The sequence below is a fragment of the Ornithodoros turicata genome, chromosome 2, assembly GCF_037126465.1.
Source record: "Ornithodoros turicata isolate Travis chromosome 2, ASM3712646v1, whole genome shotgun sequence".
Taxonomy (NCBI): domain Eukaryota; kingdom Metazoa; phylum Arthropoda; class Arachnida; order Ixodida; family Argasidae; genus Ornithodoros; species Ornithodoros turicata.
In genome coordinates this window covers 54,485,548-54,502,115 of record NC_088202.1, presented here as the reverse complement: position 1 = coordinate 54,502,115, position 16,568 = coordinate 54,485,548, and the positions used below count along the sequence as shown (strand labels likewise).

General features: G+C 46.8%; 1 protein-coding gene across 1 annotated transcript in view; it reads left to right on the top strand.

Moving 5' to 3' along the window:
- Positions 1–14,104, top strand: part of LOC135385429 (amine oxidase [flavin-containing] B-like) — a 32,290-nt gene extending 18,186 nt beyond the window's left edge. The window contains exons 3-14 of the mRNA XM_064614737.1: positions 412–555; positions 2,065–2,172; positions 2,249–2,340; positions 2,393–2,534; positions 5,566–5,626; positions 5,849–5,937; positions 6,094–6,253; positions 6,451–6,550; positions 6,628–6,739; positions 11,050–11,147; positions 13,483–13,657; positions 13,852–14,104. Of these exons, the coding sequence (XP_064470807.1) occupies positions 412–555; positions 2,065–2,172; positions 2,249–2,340; positions 2,393–2,534; positions 5,566–5,626; positions 5,849–5,937; positions 6,094–6,253; positions 6,451–6,550; positions 6,628–6,739; positions 11,050–11,147; positions 13,483–13,657; positions 13,852–14,025 (1,455 nt within the window). The 3' untranslated portion in view covers positions 14,026–14,104. The remainder of the gene's footprint in view (positions 1–411; positions 556–2,064; positions 2,173–2,248; positions 2,341–2,392; positions 2,535–5,565; positions 5,627–5,848; positions 5,938–6,093; positions 6,254–6,450; positions 6,551–6,627; positions 6,740–11,049; positions 11,148–13,482; positions 13,658–13,851) is intronic.
- Positions 14,105–16,568: the final 2,464 nt, after the last annotated feature.

Sequence of the window (16,568 nt, the reverse complement as noted above, 5' to 3'; positions counted from 1 at the left end):
TAATAAACCGCGTATTTGGGTATGGGGAACGATAGTCCGTCGGAGAAACAAGACTGAGGTATAGTAGCCGCTTTGCGAAAAGAATGGAGTAAGATGAAGTGTACAGAAAGCTCTGGAGAACATCCCACGGTGACTGCACGTCCTCATCCCAGCCAAAGTAGTCAACACACGTCATTCATTTGTTACTTTGTAATAAATGCTGTCCTGACACAGTGAACATTTATGTAGGCGGGTGAGTAAACGAAATAGAAGGGGTAATCAAAAATCATCTGTTGCATTAACCTGCGCAAGACAAACGCGGGGAAACGGCCTGGGTCAGCATGATGTGGATTAAAGCCTTGTTATACCTAATTGTTTTTATTACTGCAATTGCTGTGAAAGAATGTGCTGTGTTGCCTCTCTACTGTGCAGGGAGAACACTTTGGGTACCTAGACATCGGAGGGGCGTATATTGGATGCACCCAGAATAACGTGCTCGGATTGCTCCAGGAGCTAGGACTCCAGGACAAGCTCTATGCTGTTTATTATGAAGATAAAACAGTGTTCACCATCAAGGTAATTCTGGAAATGGTTCATTTCGCCGACCTTGAGTATGTCCAGTCGCACGGGACAGTTTCTGTTTGCAAGGAATACGATGCGAAGGGTAATTTCCATGATTGAAAGCAGACACAGGGCACACCAGAGGGTGCGCGGTGGGAGTAAAGTGCGGTAAGATCTTCGTAGTTCGTGTGCTCTTCTGTACCAGCATTGTCTACTAAATACCACGTCTTGTAGCATTAACCGTTATGACCGATACTCATGTACACATCGGAAGAGTTACCTACAAGGCATTGTGCTTTACGTCACCATTAATATAGTAACAGGGACATTTGGATAACAATTTTGACAACCAGAAAGATGTTGAAGTCCTGCGCGGTGGAGGGGGGGGGGGGCGCCTTCTCACACGAATAGAGCTGTTTCTCTCTTTTTGCTAATTCCTCGCATCATGAAACATGCATGACAAACTTGGAGAAGCACCCACCTATTTTCTTGACTGCGTTCTCTTCTTAGTGACCTGTGTTACACTAGCTCTGACAAGTGCGTTACTAGCAGATGCCTGTAGTAGAGCACTGCACGGGCCTAATTTTCAGGCCCGTGCCCGGCCCAGGCCCGTCTCCTACGGCCCGCACCCGGCCCGGGCCCGACGTCTTCTGTAGATTTCCAGCCCGGCCCGGACCCGACTCCAGCGGCCCGGGCCCAGCGCGTACCCGACTGTTTCGATGCTCAGGTCCGGCCCGAGCCCGCCTCTGCTCTATGTGTTCTTGAGGCACGGAGGCGTATTTAGATTTACTAAAGAGCACAGAGGAAAAGGACGCAGCTAATTGGTGAGGAGTGAGGAGGTACACTCGAAAGGAGCGGCTGTGTTTCTCTGGCGGCAAGCCGTTCTGTGCGTAGTGCTTGCTTGCTTGGGAAGGCAGCGCGCAGCGGCGCGTGGGTGATATGTATGTACATTGCGGTTCAAGAGAGACACATCTCCGCTCTATTGCGAATGCACCGGTGCTAGTTCCCCTTTCTCGAACTCTCATGTGAACGAAATATGTCAGAACACCTAACCTAACTGACCCTCGTGCCGGACTCTCAGCGCGCCCGCCACACCAATCGTCCCCAAATGTGTGTGAGTGTACGTGTGAAACCCAGACCCATTACACAAAATTAGCATGATCACATATAAAAAAGTGATAGTTCCCAGATGAGAATACCATGATATCCCATACCCAATGAAAAGAAAAAAAAAGTGGCATGAAAATTCAGTTGTCCAGTCTCGTGAAATGTGTTCGCTACATGCCTGACCATGGCCGGCGTTGTCAAGCCCGTACCCGGCCCGGGCCCGATGGCTGAAATCCGAGCCCGGCCCAGACCCACATAAAAAAAGTAAAGCCCGACCCGGCCCGCGAGCCGGGCCGGGCTTTCGGGTACGCCCGGGCCCGTGCAGTGCTCTAGCCTGTAGGTCGAAACCTCTCAGCGCGGTAATTTCTCTGGTACAGTCACAATATGATATCACATGTGCATTCATGACGTCTCCAGGGTAAGCGCTTCGAAACGATTGGCGGTGTCTTCCCATCTTTCTGGAATCCCTTAGTGAACATGGACATCAACAACTTCTTCCGCAGGCTAGACGAGATGGGAGAAGAGGTAATAGCTAAAACAAGAGGTCGAACTGACGCAGTATTGATAGAACCCACATTCCATCGCCACCATTACTTTCTAGATACCAGCAGATGCTCCTTGGAACGCACCGCATGCTGAGGAATGGGACAGGATGACATTCCAGGAGTTCCTCAAGCAGACATGTTGGACAAGGTACTAAGGTGCACCAAAATGAGATTATTATAATTCTGTGCGAATATTCCAGCATGGGTGAAGAGATGGGAAGGTTCTTCATCGCGATTAACGTCACGTCGGACGCTTATGAGGGATCGCTTCTGTGGTTGTTGTGGTACGTGAAGCAATGTGGAGGTGTCAAGAGGATCATATCTATCAAAAATGGAGGACAGGTAAGCATCGGAGTAACTGTACATTGCACAGTATATCTTGCACTATCTACAGTGCTGGACAGAAGTTTACTGAACACGCTCCGGCGCGTTCCTTCCTCAAAGTGACACGCTAGCAGCGAATGGTACCGTACGGACTTGCAAACAGGTGACTGGGTTACCTAAGGAAGTCCGTATACGGTCCCATTCTCTGCTAGCGTGCCATTTGGAGGAAGGGATGCGTTGGTGCGTGTTCCGGTAACTTTTGTCCAGCACTGTACTGTGCATAACATACAGGGTGTCCCAGCTAAATGCGAATAGATTTTTAAATATACAGGGTGTTTCAAAAAACGTGTCATTCAGACTTTATAAAAAAAACGGAGCGACGGAAAAATACGGGGTAAACGGCACACAATAAATTGAATTTCTTTAATTGAACTCCAAAATTTCCCAAGTCAACCTAACGTTTTTTTTGTTTTTTGTTTTTGTTTTTTCAGAATTAGAGTGCCCGTAGCGAACTTAGTCAGAACCACCAAGAAATCCGTTCGATATTGCAAAGGGAATTGCCCGAAAAAAGTTCCGAAGTCGAGGCTTCAGAGTTTCGGGTATTCAACAGCGCAACAAATCAGTCGCAAAGGTGCGCGGAGGGCAGCAGATGCTCCTGCCCCCATGAGATAGAAGGTCGAAAAAAAATGGTCGGGAAAAAAGAGGCGGAATCATTTTTGTTTGCCGCTTATCAACGTATGGTGCAATATCAACCGCCTTGTTATCGGCACGTCTTGTGCTGCAGGCCGGTTCAGCGATAAATTGTACTAGCTTCGTGGGGGCAGGAGCATGTCAGGCTCTCCGCGCGTCTTTGCGACTGATTTTGTGCGCCGTTGAATACCCGAAACGCTGAAGCCTCACTTTCGGGACTTTTTTTGGGCAGTTCCCTTTGCAATATCGAGCGGATTTCTTGGTGGTTCTGACTAAGTTCGCTACGGGCTCTCTAATTCTGTAAAAAAAAAACGTGAGGTTGACTTGGGAAATTTTGAAGTTCAATTAAAGAAATTCAATTTATTTTTATTAAAATCAAATGAAAATATTTTTGCAAGATGGCAAATTCAGTTGCCACACAAGTGCCGTTTACCCCGTATTTTTCCGTCGCCCCGTTTTTTTATCAAGTCCGAATGACACGTTTTTTGAAACACCCTGTATATATATTTAAAAAAATTGTTCGCTTCGCATTTAGCTGGGACACCCTCTATAGTCGCATATTGCATATTGGCAGAACATAGACACACAGTGATATAGAGTAAGCAGTTGAGTAAGTGGTATCTCTTAAAGGAATAGCATCCTCAACTCAAGAGCATCTGTCATACCATCGGCGACCACAGTCGCTGTCCTCTCTTCATTTGTCTATTCCCTTCGTCTTCCAATGAAGGGAGACCATTGCAAAATGCTTGCTACCACTTGCCAAGTTCACGCCCAGAGGAAACGTAGGGGCACAATAAAGGATAGGAGACATACCTTACCTCGGAAGGGTTGATAGACGATTTCTTCATAGTAACTCTGGCGGTGTTCATTCGCTCATGCGTCGCTCAAACTGCAAACTGCACACTCACAAACTGCTTGTGCCACGGTAATTTTACTTGTTATTCCTGCCTCCAACACCGCATTTATGCATTTGCGCCGTCGACCTGTTCCAAAGCCACGGTCTCTTTTGTTTTCTCGGGCAATGAGTGTCCCTGTTCTGACGCCTGTCAAGACGTGGGCGAATTTCGCAAAACGGGGGAAGGTGATCAAAAGAGGTCGTGAAACAGCTGCCCAGCGCATAGCCCTCTCAACTTGGTAGTATACGGAGGGGACAACTTGCCTGAAAAATCCGCTAGGGGCGCTACTATCGCAAACGTTTCCAACACCGCCGACCCCTGCCCGGCGCCGGACAGCCGCGCCGCCATGGACGTGCAAAGAATAGACGTGCACAGTTGTACACTTAAACATATTTTTATTGACCGAATTGAATTCAATTACCTAACTCAGGATCTTCCATCAGAGGTTCTCGAGATGCGCACTATATATCCACAAAAGAAACCAAAGTGAGCAATAATTCTACTACTAGTACTACTACATTTTGGTTGGCGTTGAGAGAACGTTCGTAGGCCTCTATCTATTCTTTCTTTTTATATCACGTAGGTATTTTTGTGCTCACTACAAGCAAAAACAAAATTCGAGTTCTGCAGTTGCGTATATCCAAAATTATTCCCTTATAAGCCCAACAGAAAACCTAGCGGCGACAAAGCATCTGTTTGGATGGTGCGAGATGAATTTATCTCGACCGAACAATTAAACGGGTTGAGAAACCATACGGATAGAACTTTGTCTCTGGCAGGGCCTGTACACCTGACACCACGCACTTCGTACGCATAGTCCCACCTCCCACATTCTATTATTTTTTTATGCTACGGAGTTTTAAAAACCTCCCATTTTTTGAGTCCCCCGCCGACCTTGGCGCCAAGCGATGCCGGGCAGCTCCATGAAGTGGCGGGAAGTGACGCTTTGACCAGTTGCTCTATGGCTCCTCGTCATAGCGCTTCCACTGGGCGCGTTAGGTTCGTGCTCCGGGAACGTTCCCTCTTTCAGGGGATCACTTAACACCTCCAAAGTGACTTCCGGTGCACGTTCCCGGGTGCACCCTGCGAACCCCTTCTTCGGAGCCGGAGAACGCTGGCGAAGAGCGGGGCCTTCCTGAGCGTGACGCATGTTCCGGTGTACTGCCTTTCGAAATGGCGCAACCATTGCAACACGTTGCAACCGCCCATGCTCTTTGTGTTTCCGGAATTATCGGATGTTTAAACCAAAGACGCCACAGCTTCGTCCTTAGCCGTTGTGTCTGTCGTACTAAACGCTGCGACATGTTGGTAGACGAGTAAAGGTTTGTGATAATGAATTGAATGAATAATGATTGAATATGAATGAATAATGATGAATATGAATGAATAATGATTGAATATGAATGAATAATGATGAATATGAATGAATAATGATTATGATATAACTTAACTTTGCCTTATAGGAGTACAAAATGAAAGGCGGGATGATGCAAATAAGCAAGAGGATGGCTGAACAGCTCTCCGGTGAGTTACCATGCGAAAGTTCGTGATCTAGCGATGTACCTCAAGAGAGTAAGGTGCAGCAAAACCAGCCGGAGCTTTCGGTTTCTCAAACTGGATGGCTTGTGACCTCTTTCACTGTACACCACCTCGCTTGTGCTTCTCTACATTATATTATTTATTTTGAATACATTTTCGTGTATGTTTCTCTTACGACGTAGTCCCTATATCATCATCTCCTTTCAGACAGCGTGAAACTCAACAAGGTGGTCGTCAGCGTAGACCAAACGCCAGATCAAGTGATGGTCAAAACTCTCGACGGTAACGAGTATAAGGTTAGTCACCGTCGAACATAATCGTTAGTGCACTTGGACAACGCACTTTGAGCAGACCGCGCTCTGACTGGCTGACAGCAGTGCGGTGTCGGAATCGGGGGGCGCTTACGATTCTCTAAAACTCTCTTACACGAAGGTCTGAACCGTTTACTTCAGGGAAGCCACATTATTATGGCTCTGGCACCTACAATGCAAGCCAAGATTCACTATTCTCCGCCGCTACCGCCGTTGCGGAACCAGCTGATCCAACGCATGCCAATGGGTTCGGTTTGGAAGTGCCTCGTCTACTACAAGGAACCCTTCTGGAGGAAAATAAGTAAGAAACTTGTGTTTTTCAAGGAAGCTCACGTTCCCCAATTTATGTCTACACTTAGAGTCAGCATACGAAATCACGACGGGTCTTTTCTCTAAATTTGTGAATGCCTGTTACAATATTGGCACTGGCTTTCTGATGGTAGACAGCTCACTCACTACTTTTTTCACATTTTCTCCTAACTTCCCGTGTTGTTGCAGAATATTCGGGCTCGATGCTTTTCACGCTTTCCGATAACTGCCCTGTGGTGTACACGATTGATGACACAAAGCCAGATGGCAGCTATCCCGCAATTATTGGGTGAGCTGTCCTGCATACACTTTTGGAGACATTGTGTTGTGGAATGCTCACAATTTGATATTGTAAACAAATTCTAGATTCCTGCCAGCTTCAAAAGCTCGTGAACTGGCCGCATTGCAACCCCTTGAACGGCGAAACATGATCATCAGCGGTTATGCTAGGGCAATGAAAACGGAAGAGGCACTACATGTAAGGATTGAATCTTTATGTCCATGTAAATGGGCCTGACGCCTGCATCGTCATCTACTTGTTCTTCTTTCAAACGGCAACTACGGTGACGTGCAATGAACGTAACGTCAACCAGGCTCGCGCGCACACGCTCAAAGAAAGAGAGCTTCCCTACAGACTTCCTACAAATCACCAGTAGAAAGTTCATCGGACCATAAAATACCGTTCTGCGCACGCTACGGTAAGACATAACGCGTTCAATAGAGCGTTTTAGTGCATCGTACGATATTGCCTTTGCGTGCGTATGGCGTGGTGGTTCTGCGCACCGGGCGAAGCTCTCTTTCTGTTATGGGTGTCCGCAGAACCACCAACGCTATCCCTTACGTACGCAAATGTGATAGCGTACGATGCACTAAAACTCTATATTGTCCGACGGAGCAAAAGACACGTTTTAGTGTTTAGCGGGGCTGCGTATTTTACCGGGCTACCCCCCCCCCCCCGCAAACTGCTTCCGCGAACGCTCTCCACGCAAGGGTCACACAGCGGCCGTCTGCAAATTCGTCTCATGACTAAGCAAGCCAAAATGTAGTAACTGACAAGACGCTATTATACGACGCGAAGAAATTTTTCTTCGTAACATCTTATATTCTTTTGTATTCCCCATATATTATGCTTTCCGATCTTCACGAATGAAACGCTGAAATCCAACACACATACACACACACATGCGCAATGACGTATGCGCAATGACGGAGACGCTATTTAACAGCCTAGCAAATTACGATCCATTAAAGATATATATTGTTATTATCATGATATCCGCAGCGGTATTAGGCTACTCAGTTCCGGTGAAATTGTGCCAGGGAACTATCGTGGCTACTGCAACCTCCCGGGTCCATCGCTATAAAAAACGATTAGAACTTCAAGAAAACAGTATGTCACATAAACTGTTCGAAAAGAAAAAGACAACGTAAGTGGGCTAACTACCTAAAAGTTTATTGGAATGGGAACAATGTACTGCCCTATTGTCACTAATGAAACGTATAGTAACTCTGGTACGAGTTGACGACAATGCCGGTAATGGAACTTTGTTACAGCAGTGCTAGTGAATTTCACAAAGTCAAACTTCTTTATTCGAGCATGCAAATAGTAAACAGAAATATTGCACGGTACTTTGAGGACATCCCCTATCGCTATAGTACGGCCCCAATTGTGGACATTCAACCGTGTATGGATATGTACCGAATGTCCACAACTCGTGCGAGCGAATGGGTCCAGTACGAAGTGTTCAAGCTCAGTGTGTTCAGTGTGTTCAAGTGTTCAGTTCAAGCTCTAGTAGTATTTGAGCTCAGTTCAGGTATAGAATGAGAAGAATATCGTTGCAAAAGACATTGATGGAACGTCCTGGGCGGGCGGCCGATCTTGCTAAGAGACTTCTCCGTCCGTAAAAGAACAAGCCTCGTGTTCGAAATATCGGTGGCTTTCAATCTGGGACTTCGCCCTCCGTATTAGGATTCGGACCCTGGCATCCCGAAATCCCGGGACTTCAGCGACGTTTTATGTCCCGAAATCTCTGGATTTCACGAGGCCAAATCCCGGGGGATTTCGGGATAATATATTTTGGCTTTTATGACAACGGAGAACGGTGATACGAGTGAAAAAGGAAGAGTGTTGCCTGCCGACTTTTGGTTTCAAGCGTCCCTTCCCCGACAAATACAATTTGCAATCCGAAACCGAAGCAATCCCGTCGTCCACGACACATGACAAGGACCTTCGTCGCTGTCTCATGCGAAGCACGCAAGTCACAGCTGAGAACAGTCCTCAAGTATTTAAAACTCCCACGAAATCAGAAGGAGTCTTCAGATCCACAACTCTACCCAAAATATTGCAGAACTTCTCTCTTTCTTTCTCTCTCTGGGGAATCTCCCTTTTGTTCTTTTGATCCACGAATATGTGTATTTGAAAACGAAAACAGCAAATGGAAACAGCGTTTTCAGAAAAATTATAATCGGCTGCTCCAGAAAGGACGTAACAGATAATATGGATGAATAAAAGGGCAGATGAGCAAAACGCACCATTCCGTTCAGAGAAACGACGTTCCCCAGAATACTCCAGTGGAAGACGCGAAAGACGTCGTTGGTTTTAGCTACAACACATGTACAAGTGCTAAACGTCATGTGCTCTCGTGCACTGCTAACCGCGGGAGATATCCTTTGGCGTAGCCAAAAGAAATTTTGTAGCAGACGACAAGAAACGACGCCCCATTCCAAAGCACTACAACGGTATTGCGGCACGATGCCAATGCTCAATAAATACGCGAAAAAATTTTTGCACCGCGAGAAGTTTTTCCGTTTTTTTTTCTCTCTCTCGTTTTCGTACATGGAATGTTCCGTAGGGTTGAACAAAACGCATACTGTATCGCAATCTGTTATAGCATAAATGTGCCAGGTGGATACAGTCCTATACGACATTCTGGGGACAGTTTCAACAAAATCCCGATCCCGTCCCAGAATCCACATTTAGAAATCCCGAGATTGAAAAAAAAAACTGCTCGGGATTCCGAACCCTACTCCGTATGTTCATTAACTGCTGGGCTTATGTGTATCAGTGTTATCTGCAAGTTGAGCTGCAAGGACAAACAACGTAACTCTTCGGTGCTTGTACACGTTACAAGTGAAGCTGGCTGAAACACAGATAATGATAATTCGTGGGTTAGGTGGCTTATAGGCCCAGAGACAACTATGATGATGAGCAGCGCCGCGTTGGTTAGCTCGTGGATTATTTTTTGCCCTCCTCCACGGCACACCGCGTTTAATGTTCCTCGCCGAGTCGACCATCTCGTGTGGCTCAATGGTTAGCGTGCTGGCCATGTCACGTCGAGACTGGGAGGTATCTGGTTTCGAATCCTGGTGCCGGCTGTGCTGTCTGGGGTTTTTCCTGGGTTTTCCTCAAACGCTTTCAGACATACATGTCGGCACAGTTCCCATAAAAGTCGGCCCAGGACGCCCAAGGCATCAGTTGTGACGTTGCCCACCTATGTGGTGCCGACAACGGCGAGCCCTTTCACCAGCACCACCACCCTCGCCGAGTATGAACGTGTCTAAACGATGTGTACTTTGCTACCGAATTGGTGGCATCCTCGACCGAGCTCGAACCCGCTACCTTGGGATCAGTAGGCGAACAAGACGCCAACTCATCCATCGTGGCCGGGAAAAGAAATACCGCCGCAGCTTTCATGCAACTACGAATGGAATGCTACGATATTTGTATCGATATTACCGGTATTTTTCTAATCGATGTTACCAGTGTTTTTAAAACCTCATATTTGATAAGATATCGGTATCTTCCGATATTTTAGTTGATGCATGTCGATGTTGCAGAGTTGCCACTCTGGAGTTGGAATGATTCCGGAATGATTTCAGATTTATCAAAGTCTGGAATGATATTGGAATGGAATGACGGAAACTGCCCTGTGAATGTAACAGGAATGGAATTAGGCATTTTTTTCGCAGGAGTGGAATTCGAATGGTGTGGGTGCCCCGGTGGTAGTTTTGGTGTCAAATCGCTGGTTTCTGCCCTCGAACCCTTTGTACAGACACACCACACCTGCACACGGTCAAGAGCGAAATAACCTTGCCTTTGTACTTTTTTTTTACGTGCTGGGTTATGTGAATCTCTTCTAGCACTGCTGGGCTAGTCAGTACGGTTACCCGTCCCTTTTCTTGTATTGATGGTATTAAAAGAATGGAATGAGGTTGCCAAGCCATTCCAGGAGTGGGAATTGACCATTATGAGGATTTGAAAGGATTTTTTTAATTCCGTGTTAGCGCCGCGAAGCAACTGTGGCTATGAGCGGCGTACAGACGAGGGCAGTTGCAGAGAGGACAGCAGGAAGGAATGGGAGGCAGGAGGGTTAGTATGTGTCCTGGGCCGACTTCAGGGGGAACTGTGCCGATATTCGTCTGGAAAGTCTTCGGAAAACCCGGGGAAAACCTCAGACAGCACAGCCGGTGACCGTATTCGAACCCGTATCACCTCCCAGTCTTGGCGTGGAAAGCGATCATCTTAAACAGTATGCCGTGGAAGCTGGTGATTTGAAAGGAATGGAATTATCACAAATCTCGATTCCTCGGAATGGAATTGGAATGGAACGGGTGACCCCATTCCGCCGCCATGCTAAGTTCTGTTTCAGATGTCGATTTGTCGATATTCAAAATTATCATATAGTTTTGAATCTCGAATACGAGGACAAATATAGTGGCTATAGGTGCTTTGCAATGCATGCAACGGTAGGGGCTGCTACGTGCACTTTTTTCCATTCTCCGTCGCAGCCAATTCACTACGAAGAGTACAACTGGGCAACGGAACAATACGCCGGCGGATGCTACACAGCAATGATGCCGCCGGGATTCCTTACTTCATTCCGCAGGTGAGTTGATGCTAGTTGTGCATCACGAGAAGGACGACCATGTAACGATGTTGTTGCAAACAATTTCATCATGAGAAGAGGATGAACACGAGACAGTGTAAGATAAATTGATAAGTTTGTAACGGGAGTAGGTTTGGCCGTAAGGTGAGTCCACCTACCCTTGTGTGGCTCCATGCTGCACGTGCCGCAGGGTAGCACAGCGGATGATTTCGATGACCTAGGGTTCCTTAGCATGCGCTAGGAATATCCGACACACGGGAGCAATGCTGGTGGAAGCAATGTTTAACTCCCCCACACTGCTAGCTAGCGCCCTTTAGTTTTGTTAGTTTCGGTGTGGTGCACTAGTTTGGAAAAGGCTTATTTGTTATCCCCCCCTTCTTTTTTTCTTTTTGTGGGTTCCTTCAGTTCGATGCGGCATATGCAGAGATTAAACCTTCATCACAAGGCCTCAAGTCCTGTTTCCCTTAAAGGTACTGTAAAACAGCACCGATCAAATGCCATTTAGTGTATTCGATAGTCCAAGCCACCGGGACAAAAACTGCGCAAGTTTCATTCCAATCGACGGTGCAATTAATTAGAAAATTACAATTAAAGATTACGGGCAACGCTGTACGAGGTATTAGAAATGAATCCGTACTCCTGACACATATGGCGGCAACCACATTGCATGCGTATAACACTGGGCCCGACATACCAATCCACCACAATCCATCATAAAATCCGCCCCCGCAATCCACACAACGATCCACATCTGAAGATAAACGGATAAGCGAACTGAAATGAAATGCTGAGCCGTTGAAAAAAATATATCAGACGTTCAAAAGCCAGACAGCGTCGGGACTTGTTTGTTCACAGAGGTCCACAGAGAGAGTTTGTTCGTTCGAAAGAGGCCGCGAACAGAAGGAGCGCGCAGGCGCAGCAGAGAAGTAGGGAGAGCCTCCATCGAACAGCGGCCAGCGCTGGGTTACTTCGCAAAAACAGGGGTTAACAGGTTAAACTGTTAACAGGGGTTTCAGAATGCATAGGTAAACAGGAAAACGAATAATATAGTTACTAAAATAACCAAGTTCCGATGTAATAGTGCGTAATACCAATTTTCAGTGTTGCCCGCTGTACAGGGGGTTGTTTGACACCAGGCGTCGCACCGCTCCACTACGACGCAGAGCCGTATATTAAAAGGGAGTCTGGCCATTGGGAGGAGTCACAAAAAGAGGCTCGACCTGTCAATCACAGTTTCGCTCCTCTGATTGGTTTGCTTTTTACCAAGGGGGTCACCATGACACCATACTGCCACCCAAAATGGCGACGAAGACAAACGCAGTGAAGCGGGGATTGCGTGACAAAAAATTTTCACAGACTAACCTGATTTTATGCTGCAAATGTACATCCTAATATAAGTTTCTCGGAAATCAGATTCAACTTATGCTCATCCATCGATATCTAACTGAAAATAATACGTTTTGTCGCCGGTGTTAGGCCTAGTGAAGACGGCGATCACAACGAAATCACAACAAAAACGGCGCTGTGCTGTACAATCTTATATTTAATTGCTGGATTTCATGGATATAAACATTCTTGCCTCTTATATTCCAACTATTCATGTAGATTTGTTTAAAAATCATACCGACAACAGAATGTGTCCCGGCATTCGCGTCCCGGCAGGTAGTTCTGCCGGCAGCGGTACAACCATGGGTACAACGACGGAAGCAGACGACAATTCCCGACGTGCCTTACGCTCCCTAGGTGGCGCTCATCAAATTTGCACCAACAATCCACTACTTTTGCAGATTGCGAGAGGTATCCATTTCAATCCCATCCAATCCACTTGCCACCCAAAATGGCGCTGCCCATGTTGGATAAGGGGGCAAATAGTGAGGATAGGCTGATTGATAGCGCCCCATATTTCAAGACTTCATTGGTCGGAAAGCTGAAAAAGTGGGTGGAGCTTCAGGTATAGGCATGACCCATTAATGGCCAGACTCCCTTTTAATATACGGCTCTGCTACGACGCATCTTTCATGTCAAATTAAAAATATTTCTAGCGTGTTGTCGGTCGTATGGTTCCGCATATGGTATTTAGAAGCAACAAAGTCTCTAGTCACATCACCGGCATATCATGCTTGTCTACTGCTTTACAGTACCTTTAAACTTTATCAGCTTCAAGAAATATAACACATTTGGTTAAAGCACAATGCGCTCTCTCCCCTTGTTCGTGTCCTCAAAGCAAGTGAACAATCATTGTCGCAGGTTTTGTTTTTAATAACAGAGCGATGCAAGAAACAATGATCACTACTATGTATACTTGATGAAGCCCATATCCGGCATTTCCCCCTAGTGTCTTACGCGACCCCATCGGACGGATGTACTTTGCCGGAACGGAAACTGCCACCCAGTGGTCCGGCTACATCAACGGAGCCATCCAGGCCGGAGAAAGAGCGGCCAAAGAGGTGCTCCATTCCATGGGCAAAATCCCGATGGAAGAAGTCTGGGCTCCGGCACCAGCTAGTGATGTAAGTCTAAGCTATTCATCTCCTAAAAGGGGTTCCAAGCTTTCGTGCGTAGAAACATGCGCACTAGAGCAGTTCTTAGCCAGGTCAGGTGGATTTGAAACACGATCTGCACCTCAAAAGCTAGCTGTAAAAATATGTGCACGGGTGTCGGAAGTGCTGTTATCTAAGTTGCGATGCTTTCCTCTGCCTTCCAGCTTCTTGAAGCTGTTCCTTTCGTGGACACCTTCTGGGAGAAGCATCTTCCTTCTGTCCCTGGATTTCTTACTTTGCTTGGACTTACAGTTACGCCAGTGTGCGTTGCTGCATGCTTTCTACTTTCCAAGTCACACATAGGACAGCACCTTCAATCACTCTGTAGAGTGCGCTAATCGGAAGGATCGACACGAATGGCTGTTTCCTTCTAGGGAGCATTCGTTTTGAAGACAATAAGATACTTTTTTGTAAATACTTGCGTTCTCGTGTCGTTCGTATTGTGAAGGGTGGACATGCATCCAGTGGGAACAAGTCACTGGATCCCGTGTTGCAGAGTGGTAACACCCGACGTAGAAATCGACATGTTGTCACACGCTTTGAAGCAACATCTCGACCCAGCTCTCTTTTCGCTCATTGCCGAATAATTAACGCAAGAGCTATAAGATTAGAACGAACACAAGGCAGGCTCGTGGGATAATAGTCCTGTCCTGAAACAGCAACAACATGCGAAGAATCACAAACTGTTCTGCCGATTGACACCACCGAAACACGGAACACAAGAGGACGGATGCCGTGCCGGCCGATGCGTGCTTTTTTTGAAACTATGCTGAAACTGCTGAAACGGACGGCGGGACGCTGCACGCACATGCGCGCGTACAAAATGCGATTTCAAAACATTGTCGACCAATCGGAGCGCGCATACAGTCTGGGCCAATGAGCTTGCAACGTTGTAGATTGGCGCAGTGGTACATACTCTACAGCCGTATCCCCGGTTACCTGAGGAGGACTGCACAAGGCACGTAGCGAATGGAATGCACGCACGGCGACGTCTGCCGTCCAGTTTTGCCACAAAAGACTTCCATCAACGCAGACCAACCAGAGCCAGCCTCTCGCAAATTAAAAAAAAATCGTTTTTATGATTTCTGCTTTGTTTTCAAAGGCATAACCGTGGTCTCGTCATTAATGATTTTAGAAATCACACAAACTTGAAATCCATTTGGTTCCGAGGACGTGACGTAACGACGAATGACGTGAAGAGCGATAACCAATGAATAAGAGAACCACGAATGTTTAACTACATGAGTCCCCATAGGACGTTACCTCATAGGGTGTCAGGAAGAAGCCTGTACGCAGCTATTTGTTTTGTTTTGCTTTGTTCTTCGCCTCGACATTCCTTGGGGCACATCAGCTGCATCACCGCCGAACGACGTAACATAAGCATGTTTTTCTGTACGAATTTCAGAAAGCGGTCCATCGGAGCTCGAGTTGTGTGGTGAATAATCCGATGTAGAAGAACCACTGGGGTGAGGAGTGGTCCGCACCTGCCCAGGACGCACATTCCCCCAGGGCGTGAGTCGTGACGTTGCCCACCTCCGTGAGGCCGACAACGGCGGGCCCTTTCACTTACACCACCACCACCACCACCGGGTCTTTAGCCAGTCCCTCAGTATGCGATGCCTCAGAGTCACGCTTACCGTGTTCTTGCTAGGCATAAAGACATTTATCGAAGCTCCCGCACCGAATCCCTCCTGAGCTGCAAGTGTGGCGGTTGGGCCTGGGCATGATACAGCGGGCACAGCGTGAACCGACTTGGTCTCCACGCCGTATTCCGCCAACGACGAATTCCCGACGTGCCCCACGCACCCTAGGTGGCGTTCATCAAATTTGCACCAAAAATGCACTTGTTTTGCAGATTGAGAGAGGTATCTATTTCAATCCTATCTAATCCAGTTTCCACCCAAAATGGTGCTGCCCATGTTGGATAGGGGGACAAATAGTGAGGATAGGTTGATTGAGAGTGCCCCGTATTCCAACACTTCATTGGTCAGAAAGCTGAAAAAGCGGGTGGAGTTTCAGGTATAGGCATGACACATTAATGGCCAGACTGAACGCTGGTGGCCCAAACTCATTCAGAATCACCGTCAAGTGACGGAGGCTGCCATATTGTGCCCCCGAGTTGTCAACCCAGAGCTGATACAGCCCGCTAGTTTTGGCGAAAGGAATCGCAACGATGTAATGGTTCCGTTTTTCCTGCTTTCTCTTGCTCATACCAAAAAAAAAGTTGCGTAGATGAGTGGACAAGAGGGCTAAAACCAGAATTGAGTTGCGTACTGCGTGTTTTACTAACGTGGTGTACGGTTTTTTCACCTCTATGCAAGCTTCGGTTTCTGCTTTGTGGCTGTCAAACCATAAACTGCGCCAAGGTAACTTTGATTAGCGGTTCATTGTGCTGTTTGCTAACACCGCTATAAAAGGGTCCGTATCGGCACACGTCTGCGTTTGCTTTCCGGTTTGCGGTGGCAAAGTGAACATGCCTTGCAAACGCGTCGTATAGAGCTGTAATCAAAGTGGGGACACAGGATAAGGAGTACTTTTCCACAAGTAAGTACCGCACTTTCATGCAAGTTGAATTGTTCTAGTTTATGTTTCTCTGTATATTGGATGCATATATGCCCGTGATTTGACACCGTATCATCATCTTAGTTATCCAGTGAACATGTATTCAAAAACAAGACTACTATTCAAAAACGAGATATTTTCTACTCCTCTTTCAAATAGATATATTGTCGAAGCGCGGGTATTGAACGAGATATCTGCAGTATGTCCAGGTTCTGATAAAGTAATCTGATTTTCGTTTCACGTGTCATCGAAACTATACAGCATGAAAGCGCTTCGTATGTGGAACTAATACTATGGCTTTGCTAACTTCTCAATGAAT